The 23,437-nt window shown below is 40.8% G+C and overlaps 1 protein-coding gene across 2 annotated transcripts in view; it reads left to right on the top strand.

Annotated features, from left to right (window-relative positions):
- The window catches only part of LOC117407129 (calcium uptake protein 2, mitochondrial-like), an 83,203-nt gene that overhangs the window by 42,093 nt on the left and 17,673 nt on the right, over positions 1-23,437 (top strand). Inside the window, exons 2-3 of one of the 2 annotated variants that reach the window (XM_059027959.1) lie at positions 6,357-6,486; positions 22,894-22,941. In XM_059027959.1, coding sequence (XP_058883942.1) covers positions 6,357-6,486; positions 22,894-22,941 — 178 coding nt within the window. The remainder of the gene's footprint in view (positions 1-6,356; positions 6,487-22,893; positions 22,942-23,437) is intronic. The other variant, XM_034922694.2, reaches the window with a different exon arrangement.

Genomic DNA, 23,437 nt, shown 5'->3' with positions numbered 1-23,437 from the left:
ATTAAAACAATTATAATAATAAGAAAGGTCTTATTTTTTTTTCTCTATACAAATAGAATTAATTCATGTCTTACAAAGTGTTGTAAAAACCATTTGCCAAACCAGACTTGAGAGCTGTGGATAAAGTGTTGCTTCATCAGATTGAAATGAACGAATGTTTTTTTTTTTTAAGTTCTCCCTGAGTATTTTGTCTAGCGCTAAATAAACATGTGATCACATCTGTTGAATATTCTTTCAATTTATTCAGGTTATCAACAAATGCAATCCCCACACAGCTGCTTTTATTGTTTTTATTTTACAAACAGGGGTTCCCAAACTGAAGCCACTTGAAGAACCGCTCAATTCCTCATGTACCTCAAGGCAGGTACATGAGGAATATATATATGAGAGAGAGATATAGATAATAACCAAAAGCAACAATAAAATACTAATGAAGAAAAAATAAGATTCAGATAAAAAAAGAACTATTTCGATTCCATTTATTTACAGTATTACATGTTTTAAGAAGGTTTTTAAGTTGTCATTTTTCTTCATAGTGCCAAATGCAGTTGAACAAAAAAGCAAAAAAGCATTGCAGTACATTTAAGATGTATCATTATTATCTTTTGCGGTTATTTTATTGTAGTAATTACCTTGACCACTGTGCAGTTTCTTAGCTACTGTCCTGTATACCAGATTCTTACCAACACATTAATAATCAGGCAAAGAAACACACACTAGTTTAATTTTAGAACTGTTTTAGAAATAAACTTACTATGAGATTAAACACTGCAAGTATGAGCTGAACTGCCATTGAATTTGTTGAGTATCTTTTTTGGCATTTCAAAATGTAGCTCTGTTGAGGCTGTGTATAGTTATGTACAGTATGAAATATCTAGGGCATCACACTGGATATACAGTATACTGTAAGAAGAAACTACAGATGCATGCAATACCTTGCAGACACTTGTCGTTGAAGGTTCTTTCAGTAGTTCTAAATTTAGCACTGTTGAGTGCTTTCTAGTTAAAGGAAGACATGATTTTAAACGTGTTAAAACCCGTAGGCTGTAATATAGCTTCCCTACCAGGGAAGGGCCCATAGTAATTAAGTGTTGCTGCTTCACTTGAGCAAGTAAATTCACAACAGCAATTCACACTGCTTGCTTTTACATCCCCACGCAGTCTGCACAGTGCAACCTTCTGTTAATCATTTATGAAATATGACATTTGAAAACTGACTGAGAAATGATCATGTTATCTAAATATCCCTTTTATCAGCAGCTTGGAATGCTTAGACCCCTAGCTTTTAAGAGACTGTGTGCTATTCTCTTAGCAGCGAGGAATTCTGTACTGTACCTTGCTCCGGTATTGTAAATTCTTTCGTCTGAGAGACAAATAAACACTGATGCCAATTTAGTTAACCCTTTGAAACTAAATGGATTGATATTTCGCTTGATTCCGATAAGGGGTTGTTATTGTAAAGGTATAGTTTGACGCACACTGGGGAAAAAAAAACAAAAAAAAAAACAGCATACATTTTTCTAAGTGCAGCGAGCTGTCAGTCATTGGCGAGGCTCTCTTTGTAGTTCCTGTATGGTATGTGGAGATTTCCAGAAAGCAAGACTGCTGTGATAGTTGTGTCTAATTAACTGCTTTGTAATGGCTCGTTAATGGCTGTCTTACTTTTGTGGAGCCTGAAAGTACGGCTGCATTATTTTAAGCAGTTGCTTCACGATTCAGAAAGAAAAACATTCCACATGGTGTTGAGTTGCTGTTTTTCCATTGAAACAGGCCAATGCTTGCAGGAACATTCTCTCAGTATTGACAGTTTAAAATCTGTACAGCAGCGCAAATCCAGTGTTTAAAAGTGAAGAGACAAGATATTATTTATTTATTTTTGTTTAAACTGGTATACCGGTAGCTTTGCATGTACTGCCCTTTTATACTGTGCATAACTTAATTCAAAGACAATCGATGTGCACAGCTCACAGTTAAAACAAACAGAGAATAATCTGGATACGACAGCAGTGTAAACATAGAATTGCAATATTGGTGCATTTGCTGAAAGGTAAAAACACTGTTAAAAAAAAGCAATTGCATAATTAGAAGGTGCTGTGTTTATTGAAGTGATTAGAACTACTGCAGTGGGTTTTATTGAATGAATGTACGTGCTGTTCAGACCACTCCAGAGTGTTTTATTACAGGGAGATTGGCCTCAAGGTGCTAAGTGCTTCTTATATTAGAGAACGCATTTGACTGGGACTCTTCATTGGAGCCCCATGAAAGCTGCTGATTATACGACATTCTAAATATTGCGCAAGTAGCACAGCCACCACCACTTGCATTCCCCAGCTCATCTTTCTTTTACGTCTGTGTGTCAAGACCCCCAGTACTGTATGTTGGTAGTAAACGCAGGTCTTTTAGCATGGCTTGTGAGGTATATGGTCAGGATTGTTGGTTGTGTCTATTTAGATTATTTGCCCCAGAATGATCAGATCCTAATTTGTAAGCACGTCTTAAATGCATTGTTTATTTCTTCATTTGTACAGAGAATTTTGTGCGTCAATAAAAGGGGTGGGTGGGGGGGGGATCTGTAATAAAGTAATAAAGGCAGTTGTAACGATGTATGGCTGTGTTATCAAGCTGGGTCACATGTGCCCTTACGTAATCATGTTTTATAGCAGCAGTAAAGCACTGAATTCTGTGTGAGGTGTAAACGCAGTTCAGCAGATTGCTACCCTGTTGCTGTGCCATATACATCAGCAGGGTTTGAAGCTACGCAGTGTAAACTAAATAACTGCTTACTCTTCACCTTGGGAATCCCCAAAGCCTCAAGGCACTGTTCTTCTGCTATGTTCTGCAATTGAAATACTGCAGTAAAACAGAACTGGGGCATTCCTAGTTCCCCATTCCAAGTTTATGGTGAACAGGTCTAAAACCATTGAACCAGAAAGCACACAAGTTACTGAGCCTATCGGAGTCTGGGGGTAAATGGGGCACTCTTGCCTATCTGTCACAGTTAAATTTGTAGATATTTGCTTAGTCAATTGTGGTGAAACTTGGTAGGGACATTCCTCAGCACATGTGATTTGAGAGTATCAGAATCTGAGGTAGCATGTTTGTGTGTCGCATGTAGATGATGGTGTCTGTAGGTCCTGACCTACCTTTTCATGGTACTGAAAGCTCTTCTAAGACATGTTGTTCCAAAGCATACCGCTCTCTGCATTGTGAAACATGCTTCCATCTTTCAGAGAGCCCAGGTTTCTGCGTACCTCTGACTGGGGGCTTCTTGCTAAACTCCGTTCCTTGGCAGTGGGCCTCCACTTGTGCTTCCACTGGATGCTGTACCATTCAGTCCCAGCTAGTTTAATCAGCTCAGCGTACATGCCAAGCTGTCTTTCAGAGGGTTTATCCTATGCTTAAGTAACCACGCTAATGCCCTACACGCTGCGATATCTGAAGAATTAACTTTGTACTCAGTAGGTTACAGTCTGCAAGGAGCTGAACGGTTAGAAAATATTATTGCAAAGCAGATTAAATTAATTGTTGTTGTTGTTGTTTTTTTCAAACAATATAACAAACTGGTGGTTGCAAAGAAAGAGGAATGCTGTACATTATGGTCAATTTGTGTTTCATGTTGTACTGTATAAATCGTGACCATAGGTACTGACATCTCTGAGCAAGTGGTTAAGGGGTTGACTTGATATAACCTGCTGGGATAAAACACAGCTGGATTTTGTAGAGCATTTTACAGCACTGGTAATCCCCTGGATTGAAGATGGATTCCCTGGTGCTTTTAAAATACTCAAGTTCTGTAGAATCCTGCGGTCTTACCCTGGCCGGGTATAAGTTGATAAAATCAACCCCATAGTGCGGATTCAATTACATGGCATGTGTAAGGAGAGTCCTGAAGAGTCCTTGTTTTATACAGTATTACATGGCATTTGTAGAGAGAGTCCTGAAGAGTCCTTGTTTTATACAGTATTACTTGCTTGATTGGGTCTAATTGTGTAAAAGGAACAAGGTCCATTCCACATTACGTGTGTTACAACAACACTGTGGACTCTGGAAAGCCGATCTGAGTTTGTAAACATTTGAATCAAGAGCATGTTGCTTTAGGAAGCTTTTGGGTGTGTAACTTTTAAAGATATGTGTTGCACCAAGTTTTCAGCCTACATTACAATGCAGGAGGGTGTCTGTGTGTGTGTGTCTGTCTCTGTGTGTGTCTGTGTGTGTGCGTGCGTGCGTTTGTGTCTGTGTGTGTGTCTGTGTGTGTGTGTGTGTGCGTGCGTGCGTGTGTGTGTGCGTGCGTGCGTGTGTGTGTGCGTGCTTGCGTGCGTGTGTCTGCGTGTGCGTGTGTCTGTGTGTGCGTGCGTGCGTGTCTGTGTGTGTGTGTTCCAGACTGTGATAGACTGGAGTAAAGGCTTTCCAATGTGCCCCAGTGTTTTGAATGTGATCATCAGAGTAGTCAGGCTGGGCAGGGGAGTTGTTGTTTACACTTGTACTGTTCCTCAGCGCCGTCATACTTGCACGGGTATTCGTAACGTGCCTGGTACAGTAGTGGGTGGACCTAAAACAGAACTGCTGTGAATAACGACTTTCTCGCACAGTCACTCCAAACCATGATTGTGTCGGCAGGTTTTGTTGTCTTCGACATACTCTGCCTGTACAGTATCCTGCGTTACGAGGGAGCGATTCCACTGAAGCATTGAACATGAGGTTTGGAGACATCAGCTGTAATTGTCTAGCCTTCTAAATGTAGTGGTATTCTTCCCGGCACTTGTCATGTCACCCTGTATGACCTTTCTGATTTTCCCACGTACAGCAGATTACATTTATATATTCTCAGATGGTGCCTAGACATCTGTGATTGAGCTGGGCTGTATGAAAAAAAAAAAAAAAGGTTTTAATGAAACCAAGTCCTTTTGTTTAGGGTGTACCCGTGTCATCAGCACCAGTTGCATTAAGCGTGATAGCGTAATCTAATTCTTGCCTGGTTTATTTAACTGTAGCAGTTACAGAATGTGTTTTTTTATATTTTTACAGGAAAGTGAACTTTCCTTTACCTCTTTGTTGATGCGCATTCCAGATGTTTGCTTGAGAGGTAGTACTGAGATCATATTTTGAAGAGCTATGTTGAAAACCTAACAGTTACCACAGATGGAAACGCTTGCTCGCTTTGCAGCCCTTTTCTTTTGAAAACACCCTGTTTTAATGCAGATTACAGGGGGACATACTTTTGAAGAAAGACATGATTTACAGTACAGGAACCTTTTTAAATAGATTGGTTTGCAGTAGGAGTTAGCTGCAGTTATATATCTCGTCTGCAGTTATGTCACAGCCAGGTCCCAAATTAAAGCCACACACTATACCGTAGACAGGGAGACACGATTTCATGTCCATAATAGAAACCTAAAAAAAGAAACTGCTTTTTTTATCTTTTTTTTTTGGGGCGGTTCTGTATGTAGGTTATTTTAGAGCTGGGTTTGCAGTCTTCCGCCCTTCACATCGTGTTGTAGGGAATTCGAATGGAAAGCCAGGCGAGGATTCTAATTTGAAGAAGGACTACACCTATCCCTGCTGTCTGCATTCCAGCAGCTGTTCTAATTGTGTGTGTCTGTGTATCTGGCTCTCTCTGTGGAGTGTGCACAGGGCTGTAGACCATATGAATGTCAGTGCTGATCTGATGTAGTGCTGTATCACAGCTGCTTTCGGTTCTATTTCCAAGACAGGGTGTTCCAGTTGGGCAAAGACCTTCCCAATCAAACCAAGTCTATCAGTGGAATTACTTCTTATACATTTTCACTTGCAATGTTGGCCCTGTGTCTAGCAGCTGAGTATCTGTTAAATGAGCATGCCAAGGCTCTTCTTGATCTGACCCAGTTACCCCAGACTGCCTCCCTTATTTCTGCTTTGTACCATATTATTATTATTATTATTATTATTTGTTTATTTAGCAGACGCCTTTATCCAAGGCGACTTACAGAGACTAGGGTGTGTGAACTATGCATCAGCTGCAGAGTCACTTATAGTTACGTCTCACCCGAAAGATGGAGCACAAGGAGGTTAAGTGACTTGCTCAGGGTCACACAATGAGTCAGTTGCTGAGGTGGGATTTGAACCGGGGACCTCCAGGTTACAAGCCCTTTTCTTTAACCACTGGACCACACAGCCTCCTCATGTCGGGAGGTATGTCAGGAGGAACGGGGCGGAGTAAAGGATTAGCAAACAAAACGAGCATGTTCAGTATTTTCACAGTGGCGTGATTTCAGTGATTTTGAACCCCGAGGAAGATGTCGTCGTTGCTGTCCTTCTGTAGCTGTTGATTTCCACTTGTATGTTTCGTTTCTCATGGTTTTTCATTGTTGTTTGCACAGAGCGCAGGGGAGGAGGGGATCTCTCCCAGGAAGCGTCGCTTCCAGCAGTTTGCCACCATGGAGTATGAAGAGGAGTCCTACATGACACCGAGAGATTTCCTCTACTCCATCATGCTGGAGAACGAGGACCGTAAGTGAACCTTCACACCTGGGAGTCTTCCTCACACCCCTCCCTCAACATGTCTTATGAGCTACAAACTGAACTTCACTTAACAAGTGTTTTCTTTAGATGTAAGGCTGATCTTGACAAATAACATATGAATATGTTCTTCATAGCAATAATTTACAGGGATGGAAATAAGATTCCTATTGCATAGCATCCATTCCAGGTTTTACTAAGAGCCTGATTAACCACAGTGTATAGGTAACAAGCTCAGGTATGTCTTGTTAAACTCACAGGGAAACCAGGAATGGGTCAAATTTATTTCCATCCCTGATTAAGTCTGATTTTTAATCAAAAAATGTAATGCTCATATTCTACCAGCTTCCCCATATTAATAAAGCTGGCTGGGAAATGTGGGTATCTTCTCAGCTGACAATTGCAGAACAATATGATGCATGGGAATTCTCTTAAATAGCACAGTCCTGCATGGAGACTGTATGCATGGTCATTGAACTGGGTAATGTTTGTATACGTCTGTGTATATACATCTTGTATCCTAGGAATACATTGACATATGTTTTTGAACCCAGTTCTAGTCCGGTCACTGTGTTGCTTTTATAATAATGATTGTTTTACTCAATCGTGACGACATCAGCAGTAATCTGAATCTCTGCTCAGTAACTGACCTGACCGTGTTGGTATTAATTAGTAATTAAATCATTTTACAGTAAATTCAAAGAGTGGCACGCCAGTTTACAAAGCAGTTTAACTGCTCCTCAGAGTAAACAAATCTGCATTTGAATGTGCTTTTGTTTCTTTAGGGCCAGGGTGGTTTTGAGGTTCAGTTATTTCCGAGTTGTTGTAGTAAAAGTTCATGGAAGCACTTCAGTGTCGAAACGTACAGTAAGTCTTCCCATCAGCATTGTCCCTTCCGATCTTCTTTTCGTTTTCAGTTTGATTTCTTGCAACTCGCAACAGTTGTGCTGATTTTGCTAAATTTCACAGAAGCACCAAAACTATAATTTGAATAGATCTTGACATGGGAATTATTCATTTATTTATACTGTATATGGATTTGTAATCCAGGGCTGGCAATGAGACGTGAAACAAGCAATGTGATTGGTCGAGCAAGGTTCCAGCTGTCTGTCTATTGGATGAATATGGACAGTTGGAGCCTTGTCACACATTTGAAATCAATGTCCTGCCTCACAGAATTTAAAATATCGGTAAGCATCTTGTTTACAAGTACAGATGTACAGCTGTAACTATGAAACTGAGTGACCAATTACCTGCAAAAAAAAAAAAACCTAAAGTAGTAAGTAAAAAATAATTTAAAAAAAAGAAAACTCTGTCTTTGTACTCACTCACCCTGACTTTGTCACTTCAAATAACTCAACAGAAAAATGCAAAAAGCCAGTTCTGCACATTATCCACCCCTCTCCTCCCGTCTGTTCTGCTCAAACAGTGTCTGCACTGACGGGAAACAAACCGTGCCGTCTCAGCGCTGCCCCCTGGTATATCTTTTTTCAATGGCAATGTACACAATACCAAGATATACTTTCTTTTGCACGTTTCAATTAAATTAATTTACTCAAATCCCTTATTTGCCTTGAACATGATTGATACTTTTTTTTTTCTTCAAATCCACTGTGACCTGGATTATAAATGCAATAAGGCCCTTTGGGGTGTCTTGTAATGCATGTGGCCCTGTCGTCTACTCTGGACACAAACAACAATATCTACTCGAGCCACCTACTAGACCAAGGTGTGTTGCGTGTATATTCGTTCCAGTAGTTATTGAAGCAGCAGATCAGTGATTTAGAGGGACAGAGCCTTCATAACCGCTCACTGGTCCAGACAGAGCCTGTTAAAAGCCTTCATTAATGTGGATTGATGAATTCCAAGTCCCTTTACATGTAGTGGTAGGACAGGGTTAAAGAAATCTCAACATGAACAGCATTGTTGAGTGTGAGGTTTAGTGCTGTTGTTACACTTCCATAAAAACAAATTGAACCAGACAGTGTTACAAACGCTGAAGTCTGTCGGACATGCTGGCGATTATTTTTTTCTCTCATAATATATAGCACTCTGTGCCCTGCCCACGAACACATTTAGAGAATGTTGTGGGTTTTTATTTTTTTAACTCTTAAGCCTAGCATTTCCTGTTGCAAAACCATCATTATGACAGAGCTAGCGTGCCTTATCAACAAGCATTCTCCTTCCAAAATGTTTTGCCTGGGATACGTGATGTTTTCATAGAATATTATGTAACTACTATTATGTAACACCTATATTTGAAGCTTGTGCCTGTGGTTAAGTGACATCATTTAGAATGCACCGCCTAACACCCATACCTTATTATGTAGTGAACAGAGTTTATAAGGTGCACTGAGAAGCCACGATATGTGATTAATGCTCATCAAGTTCAGTTTAGTGCAGATACATTTCAGCATGCATTCATTTAAATGGGAGTATACCAGAAGAGTTGATGCAGGCCAAGTTGTGTGCTTCCACCTGCCACTGAAACAAAATGACATTTTTTGCATGGCGTCTGTTGCTTTCAGATTTGGTATCGTCTGCAACGAGGCCCTAGTGTTTAATTGCTTGAGTGCTCATCAAAATGTTGTTTTTTTTTGTAATCAAAATAACATTTAAAACCTTGTTATTGGTGCATCCGACTTCCGTTTTCAACATGCAATGTTTATTTAATGGCATATTGTTTGTGATTTCCTAGTTGCCACATATTTTGCTAAGCGTGTTAGTGCGTGTTTGCATGCTGCCCTTTTGAAAATAAGATGTCAATCTTAAAGTGTTTATTTATTTTTGTATTTGATGTTAGAACTGTATCTTATTTTGCTTTGGTTGATTTGTCTGACTGATACAGAAACGTGTGTAATCTGTGTTATGATACACATACAATGCAGACCCCTTGGGTGTTATCAGTGTATGCAGATTGCAGCGCGGAGTACAGCATTTCCTAACCACTGCTTCTCTCTTAACTCTTTAAGGTACAAGGGACATGTGTGTCTCACAAATAACATGATGTTAACTTGCTTATATTTGCAATGAGGTGCACGAAACAGGCTTTACATTTTCCTGGCAGGTTGGTGATACTTGAGTCATCCTCCAAATGTATTTTAAGAAGATATGCCTTGTGTACCTCAGGGGGTTAAAGATTAGAAACCCAGATTTGTAAATATTGCACACTGAGGAAGGCACTAGCCGAAACAGTTCCTCATACTTCTAAAGTTTATGGATAATAATGGCCCCTTAAACTCTTCACTATGACGGAAGTGAAACGTGTGCTGGAAGGTTCGTGACCCGTCCCAGCAGGGGTACAATCTTGTGTACAGTATCGCTTGACTACAGGTACGGTTAGGAATGTGTTGGATCACTGCATTCTCTGCTGATCACATCACACCTGTGAGGCTGTTTATTGCTCAGAAGATAGCTCTGAAAATATTTACAGCCGTCTCGAGTAAACAGAGCCAGCTGATAAGAAACAAGGCAAGCCGTATAACTCAGGTATGAGTTTGAAGAGGGAGCGTTGCAGTGAAAGTCCAGTGTGGGGACTGCGCTGTAGGCTTAGTCATTCCAGTGCCTTTCACAAGAGATCGGCTTGTCGTCGTTCCACTGCCCCTCCTACTGGAGCAGGGACGAGAGGGCTGCGCATCAAAGAAGGTTGTGATGGTGCAGTGTTTTTAAAGAACACACAAAGTCCCGTTTTATCACGTTCGAGTAATCGATTTAGAAGTGTTCGGAGAACCGTTTAATTAATCAGACTCATTAATCATCTAAAGACCTGTTCCGTGCACAGTAGCTGCAGATCATGAGGCATGTAAACCCAGTTATGCATCTTTAATGTGCTGACAGTTGTTCAGACCCGCAGGTATTGTGACGGCATTATTAATAAATAGGAGTGGCACTGCTGTGTTCAGTGAGACTAACTGAAGGATTAACTCAGTTTTAATCAGCATTAGCTTGGAGAAAGACCTGAATAGATTTTTAATAGTGATAGTACTGTCTTGATTTTCAACACAGAGGACCACACTGTGTTATTTATTCTTGAAATAGGACACATTCAGTAATGTTATCTCTGTGCCATCAGACTTGCAGGTTAACTTGCCATCTCTGACGAGGCGGGGTCAGATGTTCTAACCAGGTAGTGGTGGTTACCTGGAACACAACCTCATAATATTTGCATTATGATATTCTATCTGCAGTAAGTACACATTACTCACTTATCCAGGAAGTGGGAAATGGCTTGGCAAACAAGCTTGAGGGAAAAAAAAGAGGTAGATAGAGTTATTTAACTTCTGCAGCTCCCATGTTAAAAGGTGAGAGGTTGATTTTAACCACCCCACCAGTGACCTGATATACCATCCAGTACGGTGCAAGCAAGGCAACGTGTGTGGAGAACAGCTTTTGTCACTATTTTGCCTCGTAACTGGTACCAGAAAAATGACATCATGTGTTCAGTAGTGTCAGTGTGAAAGCATTGGCTTCTGAGATTAAAAGTGGTGTTGAAACAGAAGAGGTGGACGCTCTTGATAGAGAGGAAAGGAGAGCAAGCTTTCATCGAAAAAGGTCCATAATTCTTCATAAAGTAAATTGAGGTGGATGAAGTACGACAAGCACCAGAAAAATGCCCTAATTAGCTGCATGGTCCAATTTGCCTTGGCTTTCCCACTCTTCTTTCTATCTGATAATCCCAACATGATGAATGAAGGTTTGAAGTGCAGACTTGCAAAAAAAAACCCAAACACACACTTTTGATGCAAGTTAAACAGTAATATTTAACTATTTAACCAGGTATTTCTAATGAGCTGCTGAGATAATGAAGTAATATACACCTTATAAAAAGTGTTTTTATATTTTAACACACAAAGTAACCCAGTCTCTGTGTATTTGGCAAACAAACATTGCACGAGTTAACAAAGGGGTTTGCTTACCAGTAAATTACAGCATTCCCAACACGATGCAGCGTGATTTACAATCAAGTTCATTTATTTCTGTTAATGGTGGTTCATGCTAATCAGAAGCGTATCTGCTTGGGTCGTGTAAGCAATAGGATGCTAGCTGTTAATGGCTGTGCAAGAACTGGGATAACAATGTGCTTGAGATAAGACCGCATTGCCCAGCTGCAAATAATAAGGTAATGCAGGTGATCTGATCCGTGTAATTGCTGAGTATACTGTAACAAACTGTGCAAGCCAAGAAAAGAATGAGTGGGCCAGACCATCGCATTAATTCCAGAGTGCTCTGGGCTGTTTTAACAGGGAGATTCACAAGTTTGATTTTCCACAGTCCCCTCCCGCTGGAAGCAGGCCACCCAAAACCTATGCAGCAGTCGAGCTACAGCTGTCTGTTCCAGCTGAGCTGTGTATTAAATACATGTATTTAAAATAATTTGATCAGGTACTGTGAGACCTCTGGGAGGTCAAACGTCTGCAAAAGTGACCTGCGGTGCATTTAGTCCAACTAAATCTAGGCAGATGATGGATATCAAAATCTTTAGGATATAACATGCACCCTTTACACATTTTTGCATGTTATGTATAGGTTGTGTGTTTTTGTACTATGTTATGGTGCTTTTTACAGGGCAGTATACATAGGGTGCGTGTTATACAAGAGATGCGTGTTATACTCTACAAAGAGTTTAACCCAAGAAGTCATGTGCAATAGATGCAGTCTGTGTGTTCTATTTCGAAAATTACTGTCCATGAAAAGGCATGTATATACTCTACATTTTCAACAAGACCAGCCACAGTGTTCCTCAGATTGAGAGGGGCAATGGGAACTAATAACAAAACAGTAAAGATAGGACAAAGATAGACAGAAACAAGCCTGGCAAAATAAGTTGTCATCGTGAAGACTTTCGCTGTCATTGCAAAGAGACATGTGTGTGCATTGTGTGTTGAGTATTGAAGGGATTCCCCAGTAGTAAATTAACATGAGAGTCAGGCATCTGAAATGTGGTCTGTGTGGCTAACCTTTTCTTTTTTTTACTGTGCATACAGCACCTCACCTGGTCTGCGTGCCAGTTCGATGAAGGGGCGATCGAGGTAGGCACTTGTACATGTAACTCTAAATGTCCTCATCCAGACCACTGATATCGTCAGATACAATGCAGACGCTTTGGATGAAAGCAAGTGGTATCCAAAATAAACAGCCTATGATTCTACAGATTCACCTTCTCTTGTGCTGGCTTGTGAAACGGAGCTGTGTTTAGAGAGAATAACAAAAATCAAGTGGATTTGCTGAGTGGTGGTGTACACCTATTATCCTATTCAGAAGCTGTGAAACAAAAAGAGAAAGAATAATACAGAAGGCAAATGGGATAAGCGAACAGCAGAGTGTAAATATACAGCTGGCTTTTACCAAGTTTGCTGGTAGGAGCCTAAATCCTTTATTATTATTTGTTTTTATTTAGCAGACGCCTTTATCCAAGGCCACTTACAGAGACTAGGGTGTGTGAACTATGCATCAGCTGCAGAGTCACTTACAATTACGTCTCACCCGAAAGACGGAGCACAAGGAGGTTAAGTGACTTGCTCAGGGTCACACAATGAGTCAGTGGCTGAGGTGGGCTTTGAACTGGGGACCTCCTGGTTACAAGCCCTTTTCTTTAACCACTGAACCACACAGCCTCCTTTAATAACTCAAACATTACAGTCATTATGTACATACATATTTAAGCACAAACGCCACCCTTGTTTTTTCTGCCAGGCATTAGCTTGGAAAGGAAAAGTGTTTCTCAGTAATGGGGAGTAAATTCAGATGATGCAACTAGTTATTTCGGAGAAGTTCAAACATGGGTCGGTTTAGGGTACAATTTCATCAAGTCTAAGGGTGGCCGAGTTAAATGTTTTTTTTTTCTCTCTCCTACAGTATTAAGCCTTTTAATGGGATCATTTTTGCATGAACAGAAACACGCGTTCTAGACGTTTACCGACCATCTGTAACAATCCTTTTAGACACGACTGGCTTGATGTGGACTCCAGTTCAAGACAGCTGTACTGGGAGTGTGGATGCTGAAAGAATGGCTCCTAGTTCTCCCAACATCGGCTGGTTCAGAGTATTTTGGCAAAGTACCATATGAAAATGAAATACAAAACATCACCTGTATGGTAATCAACCTGGATTAAAAAAAAAAAAAAAAAAAAAGTATTGAAAAAGATTGCATAAAAATATAAAAAGTGATGAATAGCCTGTTTATTCAATTAATCAAGATGGTTTGTTTTCAATGAGCAGAAAGCACAGCTGATGCCACAGGGGACCTCCTGCATATCCGAGCATGAATTGACTGCAGTTACAAGTAAAATAAATAAATACTGAGCAGCGAAGAGCAAATTTTAAGCTATGAAAAGGTGTGACCTGCTTAGCAATTCACAGACTGCTCCATATGTTTATGCTTTAGGTAATCCTCTGTTTAAGAGACTCGACTTCCACAGAAGCGATTCCCAGCACCCGACCGCTCTGCTTTTCATGTGGTTTAGCCCCAACTTGTACCCAGTTTTTCGTGCAACCCAAAGCATGGTCAGATAGCATCAAATATCAGATAAACAAACACCCGTTCATTTCTGGTGTGAACGTACTTTACAAGGAACCCTCAGAGTCAGTGTGGCTGCTGATGACTTGTGCAGTGATTGTGTTGCAGATTGCTGCAGTTCTGTGTTACACGTACAATGAAAATAGAACTACAGCAGGATTCCCATCACTATGCAGGAAACACCAGAGAGAAGGTGAAGAACAACTCCTGAACGCTCACTGAGCTTTTGCAGTTTTTTCATTTTCAGCAGCAGGCTGGTGCGATGGTAGAGTGTGAGAGGAGCCAGGAGCTCATGGGTTTGAATCCCAGCTCCACCACTGCTGCTCCATCCGACCTCAGCAAGCCACTCACACTTTCAGCTGTTCTGTGTAGCTATTAGATTTTCTACATTTAAACACATTAGTAGTAGTAGTGGTAGTGGTCGTAGTGGTAGTGCCAGCCCAAAGTCATTTTAAAAGGGGGGGGGGGGGGGGGGGGGCTATATATTATGTGATTCAGGCAGCAGGGACTCCTCTTACAACTGGTTCTGACTTCAAAGATGCATCTTCTGTGGCTGTAGAGACGGCTGTGCAAATATTTGCAATGCATTTTGAAATAAGCAAGCTAACATATTGTTATGTGGAGGGTTTCCAATATTTCCTTCCTGGGTTTTTTTTTTTTGTTTCATTTTTTCAGTCAGTTAGGCTTATTGATTTATCATTTTTAAGTCGTTTGCATGAACAGAGATTTTCTTTGGCATTCCTCAGTACTTTGTGTGTTTCAGAAAAGCATTTTTGTTTTGTTTTTTTTTACACAGATGATTAAATGATCAGATCTGACACTTTTCTCGTTGAGATTCGCATGTTTATTTTGTTCATGTCTTGTATTAGAAAGCTGCAATCAAGCCCCCCTGTCATTCCCTTGAAAGCCTTGGATAGAAGAGATAGCGATCAGGATTTGCAAACTTGTGCACACATGTGTTAAACTTGCAGCTGTTTTATTTCTGTGTTTTCCCCTTGGAAACCACTGGAACAAAAGACTCCGTGCTCGCTAGAGATAAAAAAATAAAATAAGTAAAAAAAAAAAAACAGGGTGAACACTGACAGATGAAAAAAAACAGGCATAGGCCATACACTGAACGTTTTAAATAGAGACACTCTCAGACAATCGAGACGGCAAAATATTCCAGTACATTTAGTTGTGTCAGAGGGTCAAATCCTTAACAGAAAATTGATTTACCCACCACCTCCCCCCCCCAAACAAAGTAACAAAATGTGCAAACCTTCCCTTCTAAAAATTTATTATAGTAAAAGCACAGCAAAGTGTAATAAAGCGTAGTGAAAGCACGGTAAACATAGGGAAGCGCTGTAAAGCCCAGAGAGGGTTTAGTAAATGTGGCAAACTGCGGTAGCCAGTCTGGCTAGTCCTCCTGAACAGTAGGGGCCGCTGCAGTGAGATGAGGAGAGCTCTCCCTAGCCGCTGTTCCTCCCTGTCCCTGCGGGAGTCTGATGCAGCGCTCCCTGTGAGTCTCCATCGGGATGTGAACCGGCACTCCTGCTCGCTTGATCCACTCTGCCCAACAGGCAGGAGTGTCTTTACACACCTCTCTATCAGTTTTACTAACTGATAGTACAATTAGACTTCATGCTGTTTGTATTCATTTCTAAGCAGTTCTGCCTCTCGTTTCCATGGGGCTCTTAAAGAGGCATCTTGGAGCTGTTGAGCGCGGAAGGCCCTTGCTGAGGAAGGGAAGCAGTAACAGTAGAGCTCCCCACACTGAGAGTCTGTTGTTTGAGCCTCCTGAATAAGAAATGAGTTGGTTGTAAAGGAGCCACAGCCAAAGAGGCTGGATGACTGCAGCAAAAAAAAACAAAATTGCTATGCGGGCAAGCGACTTCCAGCTGTCCTGACACCCACTTCTCAAGCTGGAGACAAGGCGCTGTATGGAGTTTCACTGCATGTCTGTGTGAAACGCAGTATTCCTGTCATTCGGGAAGAGAAGGGATCTGGAAACACAGCTGCAACACACATTTAACATTCTTTCCTATCACTCGGCATGACATTGAAACATTTTTCAAATGCCTATTTATGAAGTTGTCATGGTGTGTGCGTGTGTGTAAATTTTTTACTTACTGTTTCATTTATTGAATGTGAATGTGTAACTTTTTTTAGGACGTACCAAACAGTCTTTGTGATATCCAGTACCCCACAACTGATATAACCTTATTGTTACACACTTTATTCATTCTAAATGTGAGACTTGTTTTTTCGACTCTTGTTAAGTGCTGTAACAAATGTATCCTATTTATAAATACTGCAGGAATACCTCCGTTTTTTTTAATTTTTTTGTAGCACCGCCACTATATTGTAAGACATTCACTGTAGTTTATCTCACACTGGGCTGTGCAAAGCATACCAGGAATGCACCTATTTTCTCTGGGATTATTTCCTCTTAAATAACATTAAATGGAAACCTATAGTACTCCTATGTAATTCGAACTGACACAGAAATGGAGACGATGCCCACCTGCCCCCAGTTCACATTCCCATGGGAAAGCGGGGCGACAGCATTCTGGACTAGTCTTAGAGTTTTCTCTTGTGATTTGAAGCGCTTTGTGTTCGGGGACAGGACCCAGGTCTGCCTGCACCGCTGCACACCTGCGTGTGGGCGGCAGTCAGGCCAGCTTGACTTTTTAGAAAACACAGTGGTTGGTTTTACAATATCTCAGGTCTGCTAGAGCACAGTTTATTAAAGTGAGATTTTCATTATTGTTAGTTCTGTACACATGTAATAAGCAAAGAAAACCGTGGGCAGTGTGTGTTTTATAGTACAGAAGAAGATAACATGTACAGCACTACCGAAGAGAAAGCAAGCTGGGGTTGGTATTGATCTGAAGCAGGAACGCAGGCTTGATGTGCTGCTGTAGTTACCAGTCACTGGTGTCTCTCCCGCCCATACATTAGGACTTTCTGGTTTCCTTTTCTATTTATACATTCGTAATTGAGGCTCACTTAACTCTGTACATAACAATACGCTGCTGCCAAAAGGGGTTTGGCATTTTGCATTAGCAGAGATAGGATAAGCATTCAGCAAGGCGTAGAAAACACACACATTCATTTCATCCAGATGCCAATGGGGCATAAAACGGCAGTGTGGTGGGTGGTGGTAAGAATAATCGTGTGCAGTGTTAGCTTCCAAGGATTTCACCATCTTATTGGCGGTCCACTGAACGTTTTAAAAAAAAAAAAAAAAAAAAAAAAAAACCTACATTGTGAGACAATTCTACATTAATGCTACAATATCCCAAACCTGTGATCTACAATGGGGTGAAATAAAGCTGAAAGGAAAGTATGAAATGGGTGTAATTAAAGAAGGTATGGTTATAGCATCCTAATGTTTTTAATGAAGCCGTGCCTCGTTGTCATGCCACAGTGGAAGATACTAATAGAGTCTTGCAGAGTAAATGCTTCAAGGAATTCTTTTGAACATTCCAGCACCTGTATAAATATTTCACTTGTGCTGTAATAAAAAACATATATTCACAAAGCATGGCTCTAGTAGCTCTATATTTAGCACAGCACTCGGTGGGGTACGCCGCTTAAAATATCTGTTCATTACAGTATATTTAACCCCAGTTAGTTTCATTTCCACTGGCCCTGCAGCACCTCCCTTATCTCGGCCGTGTATCCTTGACATGCCATTAGGCTCATTACACTCTGAATAACATTTTGAAAGTGAACCATTGCGAGGTGAAATGTTAGGCTTGCAACTGCTTGAGCTGTTGCTGAAAAGCTGGAGGACTGTGGACTCGCGTGTGTGCGTGCGTGCATGCGTGTGTGCGCTCAGCTTGGCATGGCTGCAACGAAAGCTCCCTGTCATGCAAATCTCACACTGCAGCTCAACAGCCTTTGCTGCAATGCCATTCCTTATGTAATGGTCATATTGCTTTTTATGTGTAATAAAACAGCATGACAAGGTAGCCCTTTGCATACCCTCACCACTTGTGATGATGTGATCACGTTTTTTAAATCTTGTTCTGTTCTCAGTGACTGGCCCCTAATTATGTCATTAGCTGTAGCAAACAGTGAGATGGGTAAGTGAGCAGGGAATAGAAAGTCATCTGTTTACCTTGTTAATTACTGTACCAGTACTGTGCATTTATATGGAAGTGTCAGAGTCTGCCCCATCAGTACTGAAAACAGGTCTAATACTTCCAAGTATCTGGGGCTGTGAACTAATATATATATATATATATATATATATATAGGCACACACACACACAGTATGTCTGTCTGTCTATCTATCTATCTATCTACCTATCTATCTAACCCGCCATTACCTTTTCAAGGTCGCTCTAGCTGCTGATGAAATGAGTTCACATCAATAGAAGACCTGGCTATCTGATGCTTTGACAAGCCAGGATCCAGTGAGCTCCACTGAGACTACAGCCAACGCTCATACAGATGCTGCATTACTGTTTAATGTTCACGTGCCAATCAAAAGCAAGGTCATCTACGTTTGTCACGCACTGTGTCACTTAGATTTAGATTTTCAGCTGAAATGCCAGGGTGGCTCAAACCACTACCCTCTACAGTGCCATGCCCTCTAGTGGTATTGAGTCTTACTATGAACCAGAAACGTGTGATGTTCTACACATCAGCACAGTGCAAAGCATTGTAAAAACAGCTTGTGAGATTCGCGGATGCAGTGAGCAGAGCATTGTGCTGGATTCCCCTGTGCACTGGTTTGTATTGGTTCAGTGTTATTTGTGCAGATTTTTCTATCTGGTCTGGATCTGGATCTGGATCTGGATCTGGAGACCATGTGATCGTTAATGAAGGTACACTAACTACCTTGGGATTGCGATAGTCTTTTATTCGATTTTACGAATCCGTTCCAGAAGCACACTTCCTTCAGTAAAAGAGTCTCAGAGGTACTTTTAACCTCACTGCATCCGTGAATATCACAAGCTGTTTTTACAAACAGTAGTAACCTACCAAAATATCGCCGGGTTTTGTTGCATTGACTGCAGGCTTTTTCTGCAGTGACCCTTGTGTTCAGTGCCAGTGTTCAGATGTGTCTGGAGCACACTCGCCCTCGTCTCCACACAGCACTCGCAGTACTGTATAGGACTGTCTGACACCTAGCAGCATCGCTTTGCAATGCCACGGCTGCAGCATGGACTGAATTTCAAAGCACTGCATTGCAACAAGGGATCTGACGACTTAAGGATGCAGGTTCTGTATGATGTCATTATAGAACAGTGCTAAAAGAACCACACCCAACCCACCTAAACCACGATCATCTATATCTGGCAAACTACAACAAACAGGAAAAAACAGTTGATGTTAGTTTTCTTGAATGTGTGTTTAATTTCCAGAGGCAGAGATATTGTTAAACATTTAATAAGCTATCAATGGGCTCATCCAGTTGATATGTCCTGTAATAACACGCGCTTGTTAACCCCAGCCAGCGCGAGCTAATAACTCACTGACACAGACCAAGCAGAGTAAGCCCCCACAACAAGCAACACAGAACTTCAGAACGCGGGCAGAGGTAACATGCTCACCAGAGATTATAAAGATACTGCATGGGGTAGTGTGTGATCAATGAGGATTTAACACCCCCCCTCGGGGGAGATGCGTGGATTTATGTAGCATCCCACCCCTCGGGGGTGCATTAAATTCTCATATCACACGCTACCCCATGCACTATTGTCTATGTGAGTATTCTTGTAAGTATTCATATGGAGTACCCCTTTCTGATATTTCTACCAAAATTGAATTCACTTTGTAATTTGTGCACAGAAACTTCCAGTGAACCAACAGAGTCCAGATCAACCCTTTCATGCACGGCGACCTCATATGTAGACGGATTAAAAATAAATAAATAAATAAAAAATAAAAATCTCTTCCAGTCTTTTATATCAGAACTGTATATGAGAAATGTAAATGCATGATAGCCTCACATGAGGATGCCTATTTCCACATATAAAGCCATGGGAAATAAAATGACAAATATATTTATTATGTGTCCAAAGCTACTACTTTTTTTAGCATTTTTTTTGTATATATTTCATACATGAAAGGGTTAAAAAGCAAGTACGGTATATAGAAAATGCATTTAGTTTTTCTCATGCTAATTACCGGTGGTATATCCTATAAATGCTTTATGTTTAAGTTATATGAAAGTGGATAGAAAACAACATTAATTATGCAGTTATTTATTACAGTTACAATTACACGACACCCATTTGTACAGGTACAAGCTACAACATACCTGTCAAGAAAGGGAAGATGAAAAATAACTAATGCTTGGAAAGTTTGAAATGGAAGCATTTTTTGGAAACTGCTTTGATAAAGCAGCCTGTCAGGTTGAGAGGCTTACCTCCAAAGCAAACACTGCACTGGGCTTGAATCATGAAAAGACTGATCTTTGATAAAACAAAACACAGTTTGTGTTTTCCTTTCAGAATTAGGCCTTCCCATATAATCATTTTTTGTGTGTGTGTGTGTGTTTTTAGATTATAGAATTATTTTCTGCTAGCTTCAGTTTACATATCTTATTCTGTATAAGTATGTATTTACCTTGCTGTACTGTAGTTCACATGACATTGCATGTAACCCTAATCCTAAAACTGGTTAAGTGAATCAGACTGAAAACAATGCATTGAATATGCCGATACTTGGAAAGGCCAATGAGCTTGGGTTGAAACACAGACAGAGTCGGGGTCTGTTTAAACAGGTTGGTCTTAATATCACACAGCCTTTGGCAGACTGTATTTCCGAAGGTATTGTTTTCTATTTATGGATGTTATTCAAAGGATCAATAAATCATCCCTGAAGGAATGCATCGGCACGTTTTAATATAGAATTAAACTGCAGCTGTGTTAAGATCCGCCATGGTTTAGATCATTAAAACAGAACCACCAGAATCTTCTATAACTTAGACCTGTGTTTTAAATGTAGATGAAAGCATTACTAACCATTACTTGCAGCTTGTCAGAGATTTGCACAGGTGGAAGTCTGTTTGCCTCATGCAGTGATTTTATTAACTGCTTCTTTTTGTTGTTTGTGTGTGTATGTTTGAATATGTCTGCAGCAAGCACTAACATGTAACTGTGCACAAATTCATAATATTATGGATGCTCCCGAGTGGCGCATCCAGTAAAGGATGTGCCCGATAGCCTGGAGATCGCCGGTTCGGGTCCAGGCTCTTCCACTGCCGGACGTGGGTGGGAGTTACCAGGGGGCGGCGCACAATTGGCCGAGTGACGCCCGTGGTTGGGGAGGGCTTGGGTTGGCCAGGGTGTCCTCGGCTCACCACGCACCAGCGACCCCTGTAGACTGGCCGGGCTGCCTGCAAGCTGCCCAGAGATGCGTGGTACCCCTACGCTGTAGCTCTGAGGCAGCTGCATGGCGGGCCTGCAGAGTGAAAAGAAGTGGACGGCTGACGGCACACGTTTCGGAGGGCACGTGTGCTCGTCTTCATCCCTCCCTAGTCAGCACGGGGGTTGCAGCGGTGAGCCATGCTTAAAATTGGGTATTTCAAACTGGGGAGAAAATGGGGTAAAAAACAATTGCCGATTCTAAATTTAAAAAATAAATAAATAAATAAATTCATAAGAAGTCCCGTGCCCATTGGAACCTGTTGGCATCAGCTACACTTATAATTCCGTTGAGAGTGTAGCTCTCGCACTCACAATGTCAACGGCAAAGCATTCACAACAGATTAGGTGCGTTAATATCAGGTTACGTCTGTTTTTTATTTAGATTTAATGACTTATGTTTCTAAGTATTTGGTGGCTCCCTCTAATCAAGTTGAGAGTGTACTATCTCTTGCGCTCTTTGTATAACAGAGAAAAGAGTGTGTGAGAAATCGAGCACTTAGACACACACAGAATCAGAAGTCGATATGTGAAGATCAAGGGCATCTCATTCCAGCAGCCCCCCTCCTCTGAACTCTTGAATGCAAGACCGCGTTACATTGTCTTCAACTGTCTCTCCAAGCTCTCTTTAATCAGTGTCAACTGATTGTGGAAAAGGACCATCAGTTGTTTTTTCCTTTGACTGTGGTGGGACTAATTCAAAAAGTATTTGATGTGATGTAATGTATGACTTAAGAAATGATAGAATGCCAATCATAATAGGTGGGGCATCTCCTGTCTGATCCCCTTATGGGAAACAAAACCAAACTTCTTTTTTATTGTATTTTTTTCCCCCTCAATGTTTTGCCTTGAAAATCCTACTTACACATGTGTGACGTTTCATTTACTCACATATTAGCAACAGACAATCTTAGAAAGTTCAGTCCAAGACAACCATTCCATCTTGGAATCTTGGATGTATTACTTTCTTATGAACGTTATAATTGTTGTGGGTTTTTTTTAAGCCACCAACATTGAAATGCACTGGAAAAACAACAGCCCAATTACTGAATCTTGTTATGGATGTGAACTATTATCATCATTGAAGCATAACACACCTCTGTGACCTCAATAGAGCTCTCAGAATCATGTCTGTCTTCCAAGTACATCTGGTACACCACAGTGTAACCATAAACCTGTCCCTGTGCAACTCTCAGCCTCCAGTGAATGTAGGGAACACATCAGTAGGAAATACTACATAAAGCAAATAAGTCATCCACTAGAAACTAGAGTGTAGGGGGACAGGTGCACTCTAGTGTACCACATGTACTTGGAGGTTTGACGATAAGAGAGCTCTATTGATGCCACGTTGGTGCTTTCAACTTTTTTTGCTTATTTACAGTAAAGTAGGTGTCTGCCTGAGGCAAAGCCAGGCTTGCTGCTGATACAGAATCACCACAGCTACAGCACTGCCTCTGCAAACAGTGCCCTAAATATAATTGCAATTGTCTCGTTTTTTTTTTTTTTTTTCCTCAGATGAGTGCAGCGGGATATTGCATCACAGTAAGAAGAACATGGGCAAAGTTATGTTGCATTATTTCTTTAAGCTAAGATGAAGTCATGATATATATTTTTTTCTTTAAACAGAGAACATGTTCTGATGTGGAAGGCACATCCTGTCAGCTTTCACCAGCACTGTGACTGTCTTGCAATGCAGAACATGCACAGCTCCCTGGTTTGTGGAAAATGCAACTTTTACATTATTACATATTTGACCACCATTAAAAAAAATCAAAGGTAAACAGTAATAGCTTAAGGGAGTTTTTGAACATGCCTGCCTTCCATAGGAGAACTGTCTCTGTGTGTGTTTGGGACGTAATCAAAATGCCGAAAATACAGTACAGTGTCCCTAAAATGATTTACTTATTGACATTTTTTAATATCCATACTTCTAGTTCCAAGAACCTTACCTGAAGTGAATTGCATTCACGCATCGTCATTCCCTATTTAGATATCATATTCATTCATTCATATATATATATATATATATATATATATATATATATATATATATATATAT

Source organism: Acipenser ruthenus, chromosome 8 (genome assembly GCF_902713425.1).
Source record: "Acipenser ruthenus chromosome 8, fAciRut3.2 maternal haplotype, whole genome shotgun sequence".
Classification (NCBI taxonomy): Eukaryota; Metazoa; Chordata; class Actinopteri; order Acipenseriformes; family Acipenseridae; genus Acipenser; species Acipenser ruthenus.
The sequence above is the reverse complement of the archived record's forward strand: the minus strand, read 5'-3'. Positions and strand labels throughout refer to the sequence as shown.